Here is a 19,636-nt window from a genome sequence, read left to right on the forward strand (position 1 = left end):
TGGAACTCTCTAAAATTAAGAAAAGGGGAAGCAGGGAGTATAAAAACAAGTGATACATGACATGAATTTGATAAAAGTCCAATATTTGCATATATAGTAATTCTGTTATAAATCTCATCATTTCTTTTAGTATATGCTAATAAAAACAAAAAGGAATTGTGCTTTTGGGTGCTTATATTCCCAGGTATAGTGAAGAAGAATTCAAGTACAATTTTTTTTTCAAATGTTTAAGCTTTATGGAGCATTTACCTTATAGTTATCAGGAGTGACTCATTTAAAACCTTTCTAGTTTATACTTAAATTGTTGATGTAAATGAAGATACACTATACTAATTTACAAAATATAGGATTCTGTTATATCTTTACCTTTAGCATTTTTAGTATCCTATTTATCTCACATTGCTGAACTTAAAATTAAGCCTTATATTTTTAGCTATCTTTTTTGTATTCACAGTTAGTGGCTTGTGTTTAGAAAAATAAGCCCAGCATCAAATTATCATTTCTCCTTTAGTCCTGTTGAATATTTAGAACTTAGTTCTTATGACAGCATTATCAAAATTCCTGAATAGAAAAAAGAGAAATTATTGTTTCATGGTATCTATAGAGGACTTTCCAGACAGTGAGGCATTTTACACCATATTTGACCATAATGAACAACATAAATATTATCAATATTCACACTGCGTTGAGTCTTACCCTCTTTGGGCTCCTTCATTGATTCAATTTGGGAGACCTTTGTCACCTCCCAAGAGTAGAATAGTGACACTGAGATCTTAATCCACTATGGTAACAGATACCTTCCTATATTTTTCTTACTAAGATTGAGTCAGACTGACATTTTCATCAAGAATCTTGTCAAACCAATAAAAAAGAAGATAAAACTAATATTGGAAGAAAAGGTTAGCATGAGTGGAGCACTGGTCTTGGGCAAAAGAGCTTAGGGATAGTGCTCAGGTTCTGAGATCAAGCCCATGAAGGACAAAAACAAGAAAGAAAAAAAGAAAGAGAAGAGAAGAGAGAGAAAGACTAGCATGAGTGTACTCACAGACTTAATCTGTTTACATCATAAAAACTGTAATATAAATATCTATGTTTTTTGTCTTGTAATTTTCTGTTTGTTTTTTTTTTCCTCCTGGGGTTTAAACTCAAAACCTGGTATGACTCCTGAGCTACTTTTCATCAAAGCTGTTGTTCTTTTTTTTATTGTGATTAATAGAAGGATAACATTGTATTCACCAGATAAAAGGTGCATAACTTCACAAACATTGATACTCTTTCTCATGACATGGTCCCCATTTCCCTCCCACCCTTCCCCCTACTTATCTTGATTTCCCCTTTCCTATCCAATTTCAAATAACCAATTAAGCACGTATAAAATATATCAGATAACAAGGTGAAATATTGTAACAATATGAGATAACCAAGGGATGGCAAAAGAGATGAGAGATAACATAGTACATTAAGGACCACAGTCATTCATTATATGGCTTTTGTTTCCTTATCCTGGAGGTCCTTACATTTAGTGTCATACTATTTGGCCTAATGTCTCTAGATTTTATTCTATTGTAAATCTCTGCTAGGAGATCCCAAGGTTTCTACTGATTATGACAAATGAGGGAAACTATTGAGCCTAAGTTCCTTTGAGTCTGGCTTACTTCACTTAATACGATTTTTTCTAAGTCTTTCCATTTCCTTACAAATGGGGCGATGACATTCTTTCTGACAGCAGCATAGAATTCCATTGTGTACAAATACCACAACTTGTTGATCCACTCATCATCTGAGGGACATCTGGGTTGGTTCCATATCTTTGCTATGGTAAATAGTGCTGCAATAGAATTAACTCCAAATGGATCAAAGACCTTGAGGTAAAAGCCAACACACTGAAAACTTCACAAGAAGGAATAGGAGATACACTAGGCCTCCTTGGCACAGGTCGAAACTTTCTCAATAAGGACCAAGAAACACAACAAATCAGAGAAAGGCTGGATAAGTGGGACTGCATTAAGCTTCTGTAAGGCAAAGGACATAGCTAGTAAATTAACTAGGAAGCCTACAGAATGGGAGAAGATATTTACTAACCATACAACGGACAAAGGCCTCGTATCTAAAATATATCAACAACAAAAAATTGAATCACTCCAAAACTAATCTCCAATGTTCTATCTTTTGTACCACGTCTCCACTTGTAGCTTTTGGGGTGTTTAATTGGCTCGGGAGTCTCATAGACTTGCAATCCTCAGATTAATAGCTCAGATTCCAAGAGTAACTCTAAGTTACCAGTCACCAGTGGGCCCAGCTAGCACCCTGATTTTGTTTGTAGTTCAATCCATAATACCGGACTCGCCATCCAAATCACAGTAAGATAAATGCTTTCAAAAAATTCTCAAATTTGGGCCGGGAGTTTGGCCTAGTGGTAGAGTGCTTGCCTAGCATGCACGAAGACCAGGGTTCGATTCCTAGGTACCACATACATAGAAAAAATCCGAAAATAGTGTTAAGGCTCAAGTGGTAGAGCTCTAGTCTTGAGAAAAGTCCAAGGACAGTGCTCAGGCCCTGAGCTGAAGCCCCGGGCTGGCAAAAAAAAAAAATCTCAAATTTAATCAACCAAGAGTATTGCCAAAGATCAGATTTTGTTTTATAGACCCTTTTCCCTGGCTTCTTGTTCTTTCAGTCACAAGCCAGCTACTGAAAAATTTGAGTAGACAGGCTAGATTAATTTTGGGGTGTTGTATCACTGATGAAGATTAGGATAAATGCTGCCTGACTGGTGAAGTCTATGTGATTCTTTGTTATTATACAGTCCATCTGTCTAGGAGGAGATGTTTCCTGTGAAAAATGACATTTCTGTCCTAAGAATGACAAACTGATTTCATCGTTTGCTTCAGTTGCAAACATTTGGCAGATGCATCCTATCCTTATGATGTGATACAACTGAACTCCTGGGACAAAATAGCAGTTACCTGTTAACCTCTCTGGGATTGTCTTGCATGTGGTGAATCATTTTCTCTTGCAGAGTTCAAGAGTCTATATTTTTTTCTCTTTAAGTATTTATATTCTGTGTGTTAGTTTGCAGATGTTTTCGTTTTTCCTATCTGGGCTTGAACTGTGCACATATGTAGGTTAATGTAAAGGTAAAACCAACAGGAACACGAGTTTTTGTTGAATAGTTTTTTGTCGAATTTGTCCAATTTTTGTTCAAAACACAATGAAGACTCATTTCAGAGCTGTGATTTAATTCAGTGCTCAGAAATTGATGGCTTTGTTTATCTTCAGTATCCTTGCTTTCTCGAAGACATGCACATTACTCATCTTCCCTTTCACTGCATATGTCTTTACAGTGTTTAAAGTGAATTATCTTCATTCATATGATCATCACATCTTTAGTTTAAGCCTCTATGTAAGATTCAATTCACCCGGGTGGCACAGCTGGATGAAAGCTGAGCTTCAGATAAACAAATATAGTTCCTTACTACTTTTAAGGAACCCAGAAAGAGCCTCAGTTTTGTTGGGGATATTTCATATGATAAATTATTTATTTCTAATAAATGAAAATAAGTAATAAAAGCGAGACTTTAAAATGAATTATTAACTGATGAATATATTTTTAAGGGAATGTCTAACTTAACCTATATCACCCCAACTTTGGACCACAAAAGAAAAATAGACAGGGTTAAAATCTCAAAAGTAATTTAATTTAATAAATCAGAATTTAAATTATGCAAATGATAAGCACAGCTTCAGGTTAAGTAGATGAAAATGGAGAGAAAATAGATTTTCACAGCACAGAAACTATTCTCCCATGTTGATCTGAGATTATCTGTCATTAACATTCTCTTATTAACATTTAAAGAAGATTTATGCATATGCTGATGGGAGAATTAACCTCTGAATCTGTAATGTCAAGTATTTTCCATAAAAAGCTTACAGATACATGCTTGAAGAAATGTGCTGTTTACAAGTAGAGCTGACACTACTAATTTTACAAAAATGACTTTATTAATTTTACTTGCAGATGAATGAAGAGTGCAGAAACCTAGGACTTAATTTGATCTCATGTTATGTCTCCATAGATACCTGCCCATTGACAGTGAACTCAGTTTAGCTAGAATGCATAATCAAGTCAAAATGTCTGTTAATGACCAAAATGTCCTGTCTGGACCGTTGATTCCCACCATTATTTGTAGCTGTGGAGCATGAGAATTATACCTAACATGACTTTTTAAAATGCTTTAAAATTATTTTTATTGTTTATTTTTTTCCAGTCCTGGGGCTTGAACTCAGGGCCTGAACATGGCCTTTCCTCAAGTCTAGGGCTCTACCACTTGAGCCAGAGCACCACTTCCAGGTTTTTCCTATGTATGTGGTACTGAGGAATCAAACCTGGATCTTAATGCATGGTAGGCAAGCACTCTACTTCTAGGCCAAACTCCCAGCCCTAAAATGCTTTAAATTTTACTGACTTTGCATTTAATGTTACACATGAAACTATCTGTCACTAATGGGATAATGGAAAGCTAGTATGTGTGATTATAATTCTGTTGCATTGGTTCATTTACTTGTCCTTACCTGCTTTTTCTACACAAACATTCACCACCACCTACACATGTATTTGGAGATGTATGTAAGAGAGAGAAGAGAGAGCGAAAGGGAGAGAGAATATGTATGTGTACATATGGTACTGGAATGTGAAAGCAGGATCTTGCACTTGTTAGATACATGCTTTCAGTCCATTTTTTCGAAGTGGTATTTTGAGTTAGAGTTTAGCTTTTTCCAGGGCCTAAGTCTACACCATGCTCTTCCTATTTCCTGCCAGGGCAGGATGACAGGCATGGCTATGTGCATAGCTCTTTCCATTGGGATAGAGTGCCTATTAAAGAGTGGAGAGAAAAATAATTCAGCTAATATTTATTTCCACCAGCATCTTGCGGCAGCAAGCACATATAGACTAATATTCATATTAGTCTTTTTATTTGTACTAATAGGTTGAATGAATTTTAATGAGAAATGTTGAGCAATATAAAATAGCAGATAACTTTCCCAGGGTTCGTAGCAGGCTCAGTGATTGATTGCTAAACTTAAGACAGACCATGAGAACGTGATTCTCAATTGATACTAAGCTGTAGGTTGCTGGGTCAGTTGTGGATATTCCAAAGGTTTTATAATTAATAGGGTTTAGAATTAAAATTTGATGTTAAAGGTGAAGAATATGGAAAGTGTCTAGATACTAATAGACTAGTAGATAATCAGCAAGGATAGGTAATCGATGGGCTCTGGGGTATAATTATTTTGTAAAAGTATTAAGTTGTAATCAGGGAGTTGAAACTTGAAGGTTTGTGTTTTGAAAGAATTCCTTTAGATGTAAAGATCTAGGATATAATTTTAAATTTGTGTGACTGTTCAAATAGTGTGAAAATGAATGCCATTTGAATTGAGCGGGACAGGAATCACAGGAATCGTGTGACCAACTCTTTTAAGCACATCAACGTCTCTGAGAATTGTACCAATCAGATTAAAAGAAAGTCTGTTAACCAGATTGTATACTTTTTCAACTACTGAAAAATGACCCAAAGACAAAAGGTACAGACTACAAAGCAAGAGTAGTTTAGGATGCTGTACTAAGGGTTAACATAAACTTCACAGGGGAATTATTATTTTTTTCATTAAAAATATCAAATAACAAATGGTTGGATGGGTGATGTGGCCTAGAAGAGCCAGAGCCTGTTAAGAGGGAAAACCTAGGCAAATGTATACTATGAGTGGAAAGTCACACAGATAAGATAGATTCTCAGGAGAACATGATTGACAGGAACCTTTCCTGCTCTGAAAGTTCAGAGAAAAAGGAGATGTGTTTGCTACTGAATGTGTGGTTTCAAAAGCATGCATGGATGATTTGAGAGGCAGGGAAGAAAAATGAGGTGAAAGAAGGCTGCACAGGAGGAAGTGTGAGTTGGATGAAGTGTTTGTACTTTGGGTAGTGATACGTGAAAAATTAGCTGACTGCTGTTACTTGAATGCAATTATTTTATGAACTTGTTTTGAACATGACTAAAACTGATAATTCCTTCAAAATCCTGTAACAATGCCATATTTCACGATACACATGAGAGTCTAATTATCCTAGATAACAGTTTCTTATCTTTCTTCTCTAGTAGAAGCTAGCCTTACACAAGAGTGTGATTTCATGTTTAATTTTCCACTATATTCCTAGTCCTCACAAAGTACCTGCTATAAATCTGCTAACCAAAATAATTAACTGATTTAAATGCTGATATGTTATATTGAATGGAAAAGTAAAGTAGTGACATTTAGGTTATTGAATGTTGTGCGTGATCTGTTGCACATCTTAATTATTCCACAGTTTAAGTGAAGAACCAATCAAGGAGTTCTCCAAACACAGCTATGGTAATGAGTTTTTATTACATTTACAAACACTTAGTATAATATTTCTATATAACCAGAATGGTTCTAGTATCTATACTAATATTAACTTATTATTTATTAATGATTAATATTATTGTCTTAGCACTTCCCTAAGAAAATTTGCTGTGATCTTTGTAAATATCTTGCTTCAACTAGTGGAAGATACTTAGCAAAAGAATGTCACTACTCTCGATGCCTCTACTAAATTGAATATTATAATAATGCTAAGTAAACATTCTCAATAGGTCTTTGTTAGCTCATTCATGATTTATTAAAAAATCCCTAAACCCTGCTCTTTATTACTTTTTTGATAACTAAGATTCTGTTAATAAAAGATATATCAAAATATATTAATTGACTTCTAGCAAACTATCTTCACTGTCTTATTTAATAACGTGTCATCAATTTTTAATACTTTTTCTGTGTAACTGGTTCATAATCATTAACAAATGCTTTCTCATTCATCTCACAAAAATGCAATGGTCAATTTGAGCACCTGTTATCATCACTAATCAGTTTATATTTTAGGTCTTAGTTCAGGGTAACTTTTCACATTATTAAACATTTTTCAAATCCTTCTGATGGAATTTTCCTAAGTGATTTGGTTCTATTGTACCTTTTCAAGGTAGTTTGTTTTTCTTTAGCCTTTGCCAGAATTCCATTTGATCATAGTACATCATCTACCCGTGACTCTAAGCAAGTATAAGTTTGTGTACCCACCCCAGCTGGCTCATAATCTGCGTTGTCTGTTTGCTTTGAAGTCTGTAGTTAGTCACCGGGTAGATTTCTCTCATGTTTCATTAGTTCACAGTAAATATGATAGAGATGCTGGCCCCACCTTCTTGCCTTTCCTGAAGTAAGTAGGGATTCACTGTATGCACCATTTCCTTAAAGAAATGATCTGGTTTCGGTAATCATCTTAAACAGGACTGTTTCATGCCACTGACATCCTGGCTACTGCTTCTCCTAGGGAGAAGAAAGGAAATGTGTGGTTAGGAATGTCCACGAGGCAGGAAAGGGTTAGAGGAGTAATGTCGGCAAATAGAAAATCAACCAGACTGTCCAGTCTTTCAGAAAGCACCTTAATTTTATATGGCAGCAACCACACTTGTAGCTTATTTTCAGATCTAGCAACTCTGATCCTTACATGCTGGGTGATTGTGTTTCTACTACGTGCCTACACTACTTCTGAGAAAAGGAAATGAAGGATTTCTTTTGACTTCAGGAGTTCTCTACTAAGAAATTAATGAAGTAAGAGGGAAGAATATGGTATGGACAATCAAATACATCAAGCTTCCCTAGCATGGGACACTAAGGAAGCCCCAGGCTTGCTCACCCCTCCAAAGCTGATCCACCAAGGGAAGGTTTGCTTAGAGATCACTGGTATACTGGAGACACAACGGAATTCAGATTTAGGGCACTTACCCTAGGCAGATATCAGAGATAATGGTTTTCCACTTTGGTAATAAAGAAGTTGTCTCTGTCTCACCCAGTGGCAGAGTACAGTAGCACCTACCTGTCAACCTCAGTGACACTTTTAAAAACAAGAAGGAGGATCACAACCCTGCCCAGCCTGGGCATAAAACAAGTCCCTACCTCAACAGTGAGCCATAGGCAATGAGATTGCTAGTGTGGTTCAAGTGAGAGAACACCTGCCGAACATATGCAAGGCCCTGACTTCAATTCCCAGTGCACGAAAGAAACAGACAGATGGATGTTTAAAAGGACCATGCCAGACATTTGTGAGCTCCACTAGCTTGGCTTCCTCCCTAGCTCTTGGTAGTGTTTATTTCCTTTGTGTTGGCCTTTCTACTACATGTGTGGTGATATCTCCTAGCTTTAGTTCACCTTTTATTTACGAAGAATGATTCTGATGTAGTTATCTGTGTCTATTTGTTATTCCTCTTTCTTTCCTTCTTTCTTCTGGCATTTTTTCTGTGTATGTGATATTGAGGAATCGAACCCAGGTCTTTGTACATGCGAGGCAAGCACTCTACTACTAGGCCAAACTCCTGGTCCCCCATTATCTCCTTTTTTAAATTAGGTGTTTGCTCATTTCCTACTGAGCTGTTTTTTTTACAGCATTTTGGTAGTTTTTTTATATAGTGTTGAATATTAGTCCTTATCAGATTCATACTTTCTGGATATTCTCCCTTAGTTTGTAGCTTCTGTTTCTGTTATGTTTACAGCATCTTTCAAAAAAAGTCTTAAACTTTCATGAGATCCTATTAATCATGTTTTTAGTTTCTATTAAAAATCAAATTTTTGTTTTCATAGTCAAGAACTTTTTACCTAATCTAAACATCATAATGAATTTGTTTTATTCTGTGTGTTTGACTGTTTTAAATTTTATATTAGAAACTGTGTCATATTTATGAATGCCTTTTGTTTATTTTTTCTGTGAACAGTATTGCTAAACATTATTTAACTGGCATTGGTGAGCTTTTCACTATACATTATCTGAATTTACAGGTACTTTGGATGCTTTCTTCCCCAAACAAGAAGTACATATGTGTGTGAGTAGGTATATATACACACATGTATATGCACATACATAACTATAACTATATGCATTTAAAATATATTGTAATTTTCCAACATAAAGTATATTTATTTTCACCAAGCAAAATTTTATATAATCTCCGTATTACAAAAGAAGGAAAATGTAGTGTAACTATTTCTAACTTATTTAACATAAATAGATTTTGATTCTGTTAAAATTCTTTAAGTGGAAGCCGGGTACTGTGGCTCACACCTGTAATCCAAGCTACTTAGGAGGCTGAGATCTGAGGATAAAGGTTCAAAGCTTGCCTGGGCACAAAAGGACTTGAGACTCTTATCTCCAATTAACAAAGAAAACGGGAAGTGGGGCTTGGCTCAAGGGAAAGGTGGTATATTTGAGGTGAAGAAATCAGAGACAATACCTAGGCCCAGGGTTAGGGTGGTAGACATCTTTGGATTATACTTTGGTTTTTACTCCTTATCATTGTAAAGAAAATCAATCTTCAGTTTTACCAAAAATATTATAAGAGAATTTTCATATTCTAAAATTTAAATAGCTATAATTATTTTTCCATGTATTTTTATTGTAATTAATAGAAGGGTTACATTATATTCGCCAGATAGACGATGCATTTCTACATATACGTTGATACCCTTTCTCGTGTCTTGGTCCCCATTTCCCTCCTCCTATGCCCACCTCTCGTCTTATTTTCCTCCCTTCTCTATCTGACTTCAAATAACCAAATACACATATATGCAATATATCAGATGACAATGTGAAATACTGGAATAATATGAGATAATCAAGGGACAGCAAAGGAGATGAGAGATAACATAGTACATTAAGGACAACAATCACTCATTATATGGCTTTTGTTTCTATATCCTGGAGATCCTTTCATTTAGTGTCATACTATTTGGCATTATGTGTCTAGGATTTGTTCTATTGTGAAACTGTGTTAGGAGAGCCCAAGATTGCTACTGATTATGACAAATGAGGGAAACCATTGAGCCTATGTTCCTTTGAGTCTGGCTTACTTCACTTATTATGATTTTTTCTAAGTCTTTCCATTTCCTTACAAATGGGGCGATGTCATTCTTTCTGACAGCAGTATAGAACTCCATTGTGTATAAATACCGCATCTTGCTGATCCACTCACCAACTAAGGGGCATCTGGGTTGGTTCCATATCTTTGCTATGGTAAATAGTGCTGCAATGAATATCATTGTGCTAGTGGATTTAGTATGTCCTTGTTTCTGAACAATTGGATAAATGCCAAGTAGTGGAATTTCTGGGTCATAAGGGAGTTCTGTGTTTAGTCTTTTGAGGAACTTCCATATTGCTTTCCATAGTTGGTGAACGAGTTTGCACTCCTACCAACAGTGTAGTAGTGATCCCTCCTGGCCACTTCCCCTCCAGCATCTGTTGTTATTAGAGTTCTTGATCCTGGCCATTCTAACTGGAATGAGGTGGAATCTTAGAGTTGTTTTGATTTGCATTTCTTTTATGACCAGAGATGTTGAGCATTTCTTCATGTGTCTAAAGGCCATTGTTATTACTTCTTCAGAGAAGACTCTCTTTAAGTCTTTGGCCCAACTTTTAATGGGATGATTGTTTCTTTGGAGATTAATTCCTGGCTTGGAAGAATTAACATTGTGAAAATGGCTGTCTTGCCAAGAGCTATCTACAAATTCAACGTAATTGTTGCTTTTAAACAAATACTAAATACTGTTTCAGTCTGATAAGTGCCACAGTTTATGATTACACAATCTTTCCTAATGTACACAAAAGATATATATCAAATTTTACTTTAAAATATATCCCCAAAGCTATATATAAGGTTATAGATCAAATGATATATTTCCAAAAAAACCCTTTTTGCACTAAAGCTAAATATTTGCTTATGCTTTGTTGATTTAAACAATATATCAATTCATTTAATAAGGTAACATCAGTGAATAAAAGTAGTTAAGAGTAATTGAAACAAGTTTTATACATATCCAAGAGCAGAAAGACTTACCTACTTTGTAAAATGAAACTCTTACTAGTCAACGTAAAAATGTGCCTTCTTCTACACAACAAATCAACTAAAACTTTTGTTTGTGTTATAATTCTGTTCAAACCTGATATCTCTAAATGTTGTTCACTTTTAATTTTCATTTAGGGAAAGGAAAATTCATCGTTATTTGTGAGAGCAATTGACTTACTGTAAAGTACTCATTCTGTGCAGAAAGATATTCCAGGAATAATCTCGCCACTTGTATGTGCTTGGCATTTGTACTGCAAAGGCGCTCAATTTATGGCTCCTAGCATAAATGTGTGCTCTTGTTTTGGACACCAGCTTATGTGGGAAGTAGATCTAGGAGATACTAAGATTCAACCGTTTGTAGCCAGTTTACAATGCTGAACATTTTCCCATTCAGCATGTACATAAAGTACAAACATTTGCTTTTCCCTGTGTTGTCAGTCAGTTTTCTGTTGCTGCTAAAATGTCTGAGATGATCAATTTATCAAAAGGAAATGATTATTTTGTCGCATCATGTGAAAAGTTTTATTCTGTCTTCATTGAGCCCTGTGGCTTTGGGCCTTTGCCAGGCAGCACAAATGCCATTTGGAAGGAAAATAATAAAGCAAATGGGACTAAGGTCTCAATGTCTTTTTCAAGGGCATGCCTTCAGTTACCCAATTTCCTCCATTTTAAAAAAATCTGACCACGCACCTGTGCATCATATCTGTAACTGTATCTACTCAAGTGGCTGAGATCTGAGAATCTCAGTTTGAAGCCATCAGGGCAGGAAAGTTTGTGAGACTCTTCTCTCCAAGTAACTGCCACAAAGCTGGAGCTGTAACTTAAGCAGTAGAGTATGAGGCTTGTCCACAACATCTATGGACAGCATTCTAGTCTCAAATTCAAGCCCCAGGACCAGTGTATGCACATGCACACACACACACACACCACCACCGCCACCACCAACGACCTTCATATACATTTCTATATAACCACATATGGTGCAAGTCAACACAGAGATGTTTTAAAATACATATTCTTTAATTTTAGGTAGTTCTTCAGAATTACTGGTCTTTATATAATTTGTATATATATATATATATATGTGAGAGGATGTATCTTCTAGAAACATCAAAATCTCTAGATTCCAGAGTCTCTACTGTCTTTTTTTTTTTTTGCCAGTTCTGAGCTTGAGCTCAGGGCATGAGCCCTGACCTTGGACTTTCTCAAGGCTAGAGCTCTACCACTTGAGCCTCAGCACCACTTCTGGCTTTTTTTATGTATGTGGTACTGAGGAATTGAACCTGGGTCTTCGTGCCTGCTAGGCAGGCCCTCTACCACTAGGCCAAACTCCCGGCCCCAACTGTCTTTTCTTTTTTTTTTTTTTAACAGTTTTAAAGTCTGAACTTAAGCTTCCCACTATACAGGAAAGAACTTTACTACTTATGTCATGCATCTATTCTTTTATGTTAAGATTGCCTTTTGTCTGGGCCAGCCTAGACCGTGATCCTCCTCCTAATACTTCTTTCCATAGAAGGTTTCAAGACACATGCCATGAGACCCAGCTTCTTGAACATATTTCTGCCCGGATACTCCTAGTTTGAGCCTCTCAAAGACATGAGGTGACAGTTACATGTCATTGTGCCCAGGTATTGGTGGAAATGGAGGCATAACAATTTTCGCTTAAGCTGGCCTCAAACTGCAATCTTCCCTGTCTCCACTTATGCCCTATCTAGCTCAGGTTACAGCCCTGAGCTACTATATCTAATTTATCATTAAATTTTGATGATTAGATTTATGAAAACAAGGAAAGATATGATCATTAACAAAGTTCTATAGACGATATATTGATAACAAGTTATAGAAATGATAATGAGATTTGGGGCCATAACATAAAAGAGGACAAGGGGATAAAAAGAAACAAAAAGTTTGTTCAACCAAGCACACATATAAATATCAGCATCAGTTTCAGGTTAAACTTGTTAAGCACTTCAATATGTTTAGGATGAACTTGTTTCATTCAAAAGGACTCAATAAAATTGTAAACATTTTCCCCTCTTATTGAAATATTATTTTCAGAGACTCAATAGAACCTAAGGCAAAAACTAAATTCTTTACCATGTTTTTAGTAGAATATGAAGAACTGGCAAACTCACATGAGTTTGTATTTCACCACAGAATAGATTTCATAATCGTTGTCACATGGAAAAGTAATCCACAGTATTCAGCCTAGAAATATGGAAAAAGAAATATACTGCAGAGATGGACTAGGGAGTTAGTACAGTTTTGAAATACTATATTTTCATGTGTGTTTTAGATATTTTAGCATTCCTAAGCTTTAAAGTTTTTATGTAGTGAGATCTTTTATTTTTTTTAAGTATTTTTTTTCTAGTCCTGTGACTTACATTCAGGCCGGCACTGTCCTTGAACTTTCTCAACAATTTACACAAGAGGAGACTCTAGACCAAGCAGCTTGGAAAGCAGGATGTAAGACTATGTCTCTAATGTTAAAGCAAAGATGGATGGGAGTATATCCATATATTTCAGTCTAGTTGAAAGAGAATGCCAATTATTACATAACATAACTGTATTGAGAATTTTCAGTTTGGAGAAAGATGAAAGTAGACTGACATTCAAATTTGTCTGTATTAGTCACAGTAAATGTATAATGATTGGCCATAAAAGTTCTATCTTACGTGTCACAGGCAAGAGACATTCCAGCTAAAAAACAGAATTCATAGTTGTATTCCTGGTTTTTTGTTGTTGAAAAATTTAATCATGCTTTAAACTTAGATCCGCATGTTTTTTTTTTTTATTTCATTTTGCCAGTCCTGGGGTTTGAACTCTGGGCTTGGGCACTGTCCTTGCACACTTTTTGCCCAAGGCTGCTGCTCTTGAGCCACAGTGTCACTTCTAGCTTTTTCTGAGAATGTTGTAGCAAGGAATTGAACTCATGGCTTCCTGCATGCTAGGCAAGCACTCTACCACTAGGCCATGCTCCTGGCCCTTTTTCCATTTTATTTTTTACCTTGAATGACTTGGGCTATAAATATTTCCTCTTTTCTAGTCCTTCTATGTATAGCAAACTGCTAGTTGTCATGTTTCACATGCTGTGTAGAAAAAAATGAGTTAACCAATATAGTTCCATTCATAAGTGTATTATAAAACACGTTAAAATATTTTAAGTATTTTTCCATGTAACCTGAAACTATATCTTACTATTCCTTTAAAGTAGACCTTTCAATCTTATTGAATCTACCTAATTGTTTATAACCTATCATGTGTGTGAATATATGCATTTCTGTGTTTAAGTATGTATATTGCATGCATGTTTTTATGTTTGTATTTTGATAGATGTGGAGTTTGAACCCAGGCCTCACACATCTTGGGCCATGTATACAGTTAAATGATCACATATGAAATCTATACTGTGAATCTGACTTTGGGTGATTGATTTTTTTTGTACCATCCCCTGCTTGGCCAACTATTGACACTTAGATTTAAATAGGGAAATTAAATAGGGATGGAGAATTAGGAAGTACAGTTTTGTAAAGGTGAAGGGTTGAAGGTATCATTGGAAGAACACTGGAATCTGTATGTGCAAATTTTGCCAGATTTTATTCTAAACTACTTATATCTGCTGGATGCAGCTTGGTTTCAGTATCAGTAAACTCCTCTTCACCTAGAGCCAAAGGTAAGCTTGTTACCCACAGTGTTCACAGTTGCATCAGATAGACAAGAGGTTCTTCCCGAAAGGCAAAGAAACACAGACACAGTTACAGAGATATAATTATGGGGCATGGAAAAGCCTCATGACTTTCAATCTTAAAGCAGTTAGTCACATAGGACATCCACTGATGAAATTCATTCTGAAGGCCAGAGAACTAGGAGAGCTGAGGACGAGATGATGTAAGTCCCAGTATGTCCCAGTATGTTGAATGGTTCCTTCTTTGTCTCTCTTCCTCTATTTCTGTTCCTGCCCTCCTAGTATTCAGGGAGGATAAATCTGTTCACTGAGTCTTCCAGTTCAAATGCTTACAACTCCCATAAACCTTGTCAGAGACATATCTAAAAATAAGGTTTAATCGCACATCAGTCAGACTGACACACAAAATTAAGCATCAGGCAAAGTAATATCACTTATTATCTTTATCACCGTCCATAAATTTTAAAATACTTGTAGATGCATTGATGTTTTAACACTAGTTAGCAAGGTTCAGTAAGTTTCAGTTATGCAGTTGTTAAATCTTCATGAATCTATATGAATATGAAACGTTTTTATGCAGCCTCCAATCCATACTATATATAAATTAGTAAATTTGCTCAAGACATGTTGACTATTAACTGAACAATCAAGCTAATAGATGTTAAATAATGATGTAAGTTTATCTTATTCCAGAAGTTCTGCTTTAGGCAAGGACTCTTAACACTTGAGTCAAACCACTATCTTTAAGTCTTTTATTTAAAGTTTGGCATAAGACAAATTGGCATAGTGTCATAGGAGTTCTTATTGATAATGAACAGCTCTACAAGTAATTATTACATAGAGACTGAAGAGAATAGGGGTAAGGTAACATGTTCAGAGGCAAACCATACGAATTTGAGTCCTCACCTAACTTGCTAGCAATGGGAAATTGACTTAACGAGTTTAACATAGTTGAAGTTGATTTTATATGCAAAAGGCTAAAAACAGCACTGAACACATAATAGGTGTTTTTTTAAATACCTGTTGCACGAATATTTGTGCAAAAGTACCTTGGTATAGAAATGTGTAACTCATATGAATGCATAACTCAGAGTTTTACTGAGGGAAGAAATTAGTGGATTATTTGTGAGTATAATAGTGTATCATGTAAATGAATTAAGAAAAAAATTTAAATATTACATTATTTACATATATTTTTATAGTAAAGTGGTAATGCTGTTTACTCAAGATTTGTAACTTGCAAGTTACTATTCTACAAAAATTTAAATGATTTATGTCATTCATTTAGGTGAAGTAGTTGGTTTACATAAATTCACTTACAAAATAATTTGTTTTTATATCAATGTGTTTATGGACAAATAAATATTTTGTGTTATTCCTTCAATTATGAACTTGCATGCATATATACTTAAAATGTGCAATCTATATGGAGGAGTAAATTTATTCCCACCACTTCAGCTGGAACTTAGGTTTAAATTTTGGTTATTACCTCATGAAAAGAGTTTATTTTTTCTGAAGCTGCATACTGCAGGAATGGGAGCGTGAAACCTCCTCACTGGGTGTCTGTGAATATTGGGAGACAATGGATAAGACATACACTGATTCAAAGTGCTGCTTTCTTCACTGCATATCTCAAATCCTTCATTATGTGCTTTATGGTATTAATATCCCAGGAACATCTGTATGTGAATAAGTCAAAACAGGCACCTAATATCCTCTTTGAATTCTTTTTTCTCATATAATTTTATTATAATTAATAGAAGGGTTACATTATATTCACCAGAGAGAAGGTGCATTACTTCTCAAATATTGATACCTTTTCTCATGTCTTGGTCCCCATTTCCCCCCACATCTCCACCCCTCATCTTGTTTTCCCTCCTTCCCTATTCTATTTCAAATAACCAAATAAGTATATATGCAATATATCAGATAAGAAGGTGAAATACTGTAACAATATGAGATAAGCAAAAGAGATAAGAGATAACAGTACATCAAGGACAACAATCACTCATTATATGGCTTTTGTTTGTATATCCTGGAGGTCCTTTCATTTAGCATCATCCTCTCTTAGAACTCTTTCACATTTTGACTAGTGGGTTATAAGAGTATCTCTGAGATGCCTTGCCCTTGAGCTTTGTGATTATCTTAATACGGTTATATATAAATTGTTTCTAGACCATACCCAGCTAAATTATGCTCCTTATTACAACATAAACCTAGATTTTCTTCACTTCCAGGTTGCTTCTCACAAACTAACTCTGGAATTAGCCAGAAAGTTGTAAGAGGAAATATTTTAGCCATTTAACATCCCCAAATAAAACATTCAATATGTCTTGCTCACTATTGTCTAGTCCTAATTACTTATGGATTTATGTACACACTAGTGGACTTCTAAAAATGCCTTCAACTACTTACAGGTGGAAATGAGTTTTTAATATTTTAAATTTTCATATATGTACTGATTTTTACATTGAACAGTATATCACATCTTCTCACGTAACCCTTCTCCCTTTAGATTAGTCATTGTCTTAATAGTGCTAGAATACCGAATCTCTAAATTAATGATTAAGAAGAAACCTGATTCCTTTTCCTAAACCAAAATTAGATTCCATCTAAGGCACGTGGATATTTGATAAAATGATTTAAAATCTTAGATAAGATCTTGACAGGCAGGTTAGTTCAGTATCTCCATCCCTCACTTTCCATGTGTGTTTAAAGACTATTAATTCAGTCAGACTGTCTATTCACAGAGATCATGTCTATTTTAAGATCAATTCAATGATTTCCTTGCAAAATTCACTAGTTTCTTTTGGTTCAATATAAATACTGACTGCAAACAGTACCTGCTCTCTTGACAACCATGTTCAGTAAAACTTTCTCCAGCAACAAATCTGTTCCAAATGTCTCCTGGGCCTTCCATATATGAACAGTGAGTGTAAGCTGAAGGAACGAAGTTTTAATTTCATTATGATTGATTTTGATGTGAACTAAAACAGCCACCTTTGGAGAGTTATCATCTCACCCTAGTTTTTTTGTTGTTGTCGTTTGTTTTGTTTTCATTAGAAACAGTTGGAATTACAAATCTAGCCTAAAGTGGGTGAGGTTGGGCATTGCACTTTAAAGCAGCAGTGTCATCTGTTCTTTTCAGTCTCCTGCCCACAGTTACTCCAGCTATGACTCTGGCAAAAATGAGAGTGTTGACAGAGGTGCGGGGGACCTGTCACTCAACAGGGGGGATGAGGATGAAGATGACCACGACGACCACGATGATTCTGAGAAAGTGAACGAGACAGATGGCGTGGAAGCAGAGCGGCTGAAAGCTTTCAATGTGAGTCCTCCCACTCTCTCAGGGTGGCTTCCTTTGTGCCACTTGACTTTTCATGTTGTTGCTTGTTAATCAATGTGGATATTTTTTAGAGATTTGTTTAATTTGCAGAAGGATTCTTTTTTTAAAAAGTACATGAAACACTCTTTGCCAAGCAGACACCAGAATTGCTGTGTTTGGTTAGAAATGTTAAAGCCAAATGTGAGCTGAACACTGGAAATTGTGTTGTGTGAGTATGCATGTTCACCTAGAGGATGAAGGGGGACTCAGCTTTTTCTCCAGATGAGATCGGGAGATCGCCTGCCTGTCACCAGTTATTTCCTTTGGCTTTCCTATATTTTCTAATCGTGCATGACAATAGAGTCAAGTGTTTGTTTTCAGGGAAGTGTAGTCATGAGTAACAGTCGTATTGACCATTAGTAGAGATTTAATGGGGTACTCAGTTGTCACAGTGTACTGTTATTTCCTGACTTTTTTTTTTGTTTTCTACACGATAGTCTATTCTGTCTGTCTTGTCTGTCTGTCTAACTCTCTTTTTCTCTTTTCCTCGCTCTTATTTTTTTTAAAGACCAACCATTTAGAAACAAAAATATTCTTTAAAGAGTGTTTGCTTAAACTTTCCGGCTTTCCATTGAGAACTTCTCCAGTGCATATACCAGAAAAGAATATTTTCCTAACGGTAATCAAGACAGGAAGCTAGGAACAGAAGAGAGCAGCCCTCCAAACCCTTCTCCTCTGTCTCCCTCTTGCCAACAGATGTTTGTCAGGCTGTTTGTAGATGAAAACTTGGACCGAATGGTCCCAATCTCTAAGCAGCCCAAAGAAAAGATCCAAGCTATCATTGACTCATGCAGGCGACAATTCCCTGAGTACCAAGAGCGTGCCAGAAAACGTATACGTACTTACCTCAAGTCCTGCAGGCGGATGAAAAGAAGTGGTTTTGAGATGGTGAGTTCTGAATCACAACACAGCCCTAGATTCCATCCGAACCTCACTTGTAAACCATGACACTATTTCTTTTTTCATCTTAGTGTCCTTTTTTATTTTTATTTTTATTTTTAAATTTTTTTTCCATGATGTCAGGTCAAGGGGATTTTTTTTGTTGTTGTTGTTTGCTCGTTCGTTTTTTTCCCCTTCGCCTTTTCATCTTCCCGAAGTATTGATTCCCTTTGTTTATTACAATAAAGACAATCTTGGGAGCTAGGACTCACAGAACTATGTGGTATCATGCCATGGAAAATGAGAGTGATAGAAGTAAAACCAAGGCAAAGCCACATCCTGTTGATGTTTATTTTCTTTCCCTCGTTTCTGAAGTGGGTGTGAGGTTGTTCAAGTTTTGACATGATGCACCTGCCCTTGCTGTAGATGGCATGTGAGTTGACTGTCTCTGGAACCAGAGGAAATGAATGGATTCAACGGTTTGCAATTGTAAGCCCTGATGATACCTATTAGGGAAGGAAAATAGTTGTGTGAAAACTGAGTCTTTGCTGCTGTCTGTGTCTGTAGGTGTACAGTGAATTCCCTTTACCTGGGCTTTTTTTTAAATAGATGAAACCAAGCAGAGATGTTAGCTTATGTAGGGTTGAAACAGGGGAAATCAATGGTTTTGAAATTCACTCAATTGTTACTTGCTCTAATTGTTACACATACAAACTGAGCTTCCATTTTGCA

General features: G+C 35.8%; 1 protein-coding gene across 6 annotated transcripts in view; it reads left to right on the top strand.

Annotated features, from left to right (window-relative positions):
• Nol4 (nucleolar protein 4) overlaps nucleotides 1-19,636 on the top strand; it is a 241,456-nt gene that overhangs the window by 155,048 nt on the left and 66,772 nt on the right. For 5 of the 6 annotated variants that reach the window (XM_090353270.1, XM_090353268.1, XM_090353271.1 and 2 more), the window contains 2 exons: nucleotides 17,789-17,968; nucleotides 18,722-18,913. In XM_090353270.1, coding sequence (XP_090209396.1) covers nucleotides 17,789-17,968; nucleotides 18,722-18,913 — 372 coding nt within the window. The remainder of the gene's footprint in view (nucleotides 1-17,788; nucleotides 17,969-18,721; nucleotides 18,914-19,636) is intronic. The other variant, XM_090353269.1, reaches the window with a different exon arrangement.

This window comes from Megascapheus bottae, chromosome 19 (assembly GCF_031878675.1).
Source record: "Megascapheus bottae isolate mThoBot1 chromosome 19, mThoBot2.hap1, whole genome shotgun sequence".
Classification (NCBI taxonomy): Eukaryota; Metazoa; Chordata; class Mammalia; order Rodentia; family Geomyidae; genus Megascapheus; species Megascapheus bottae.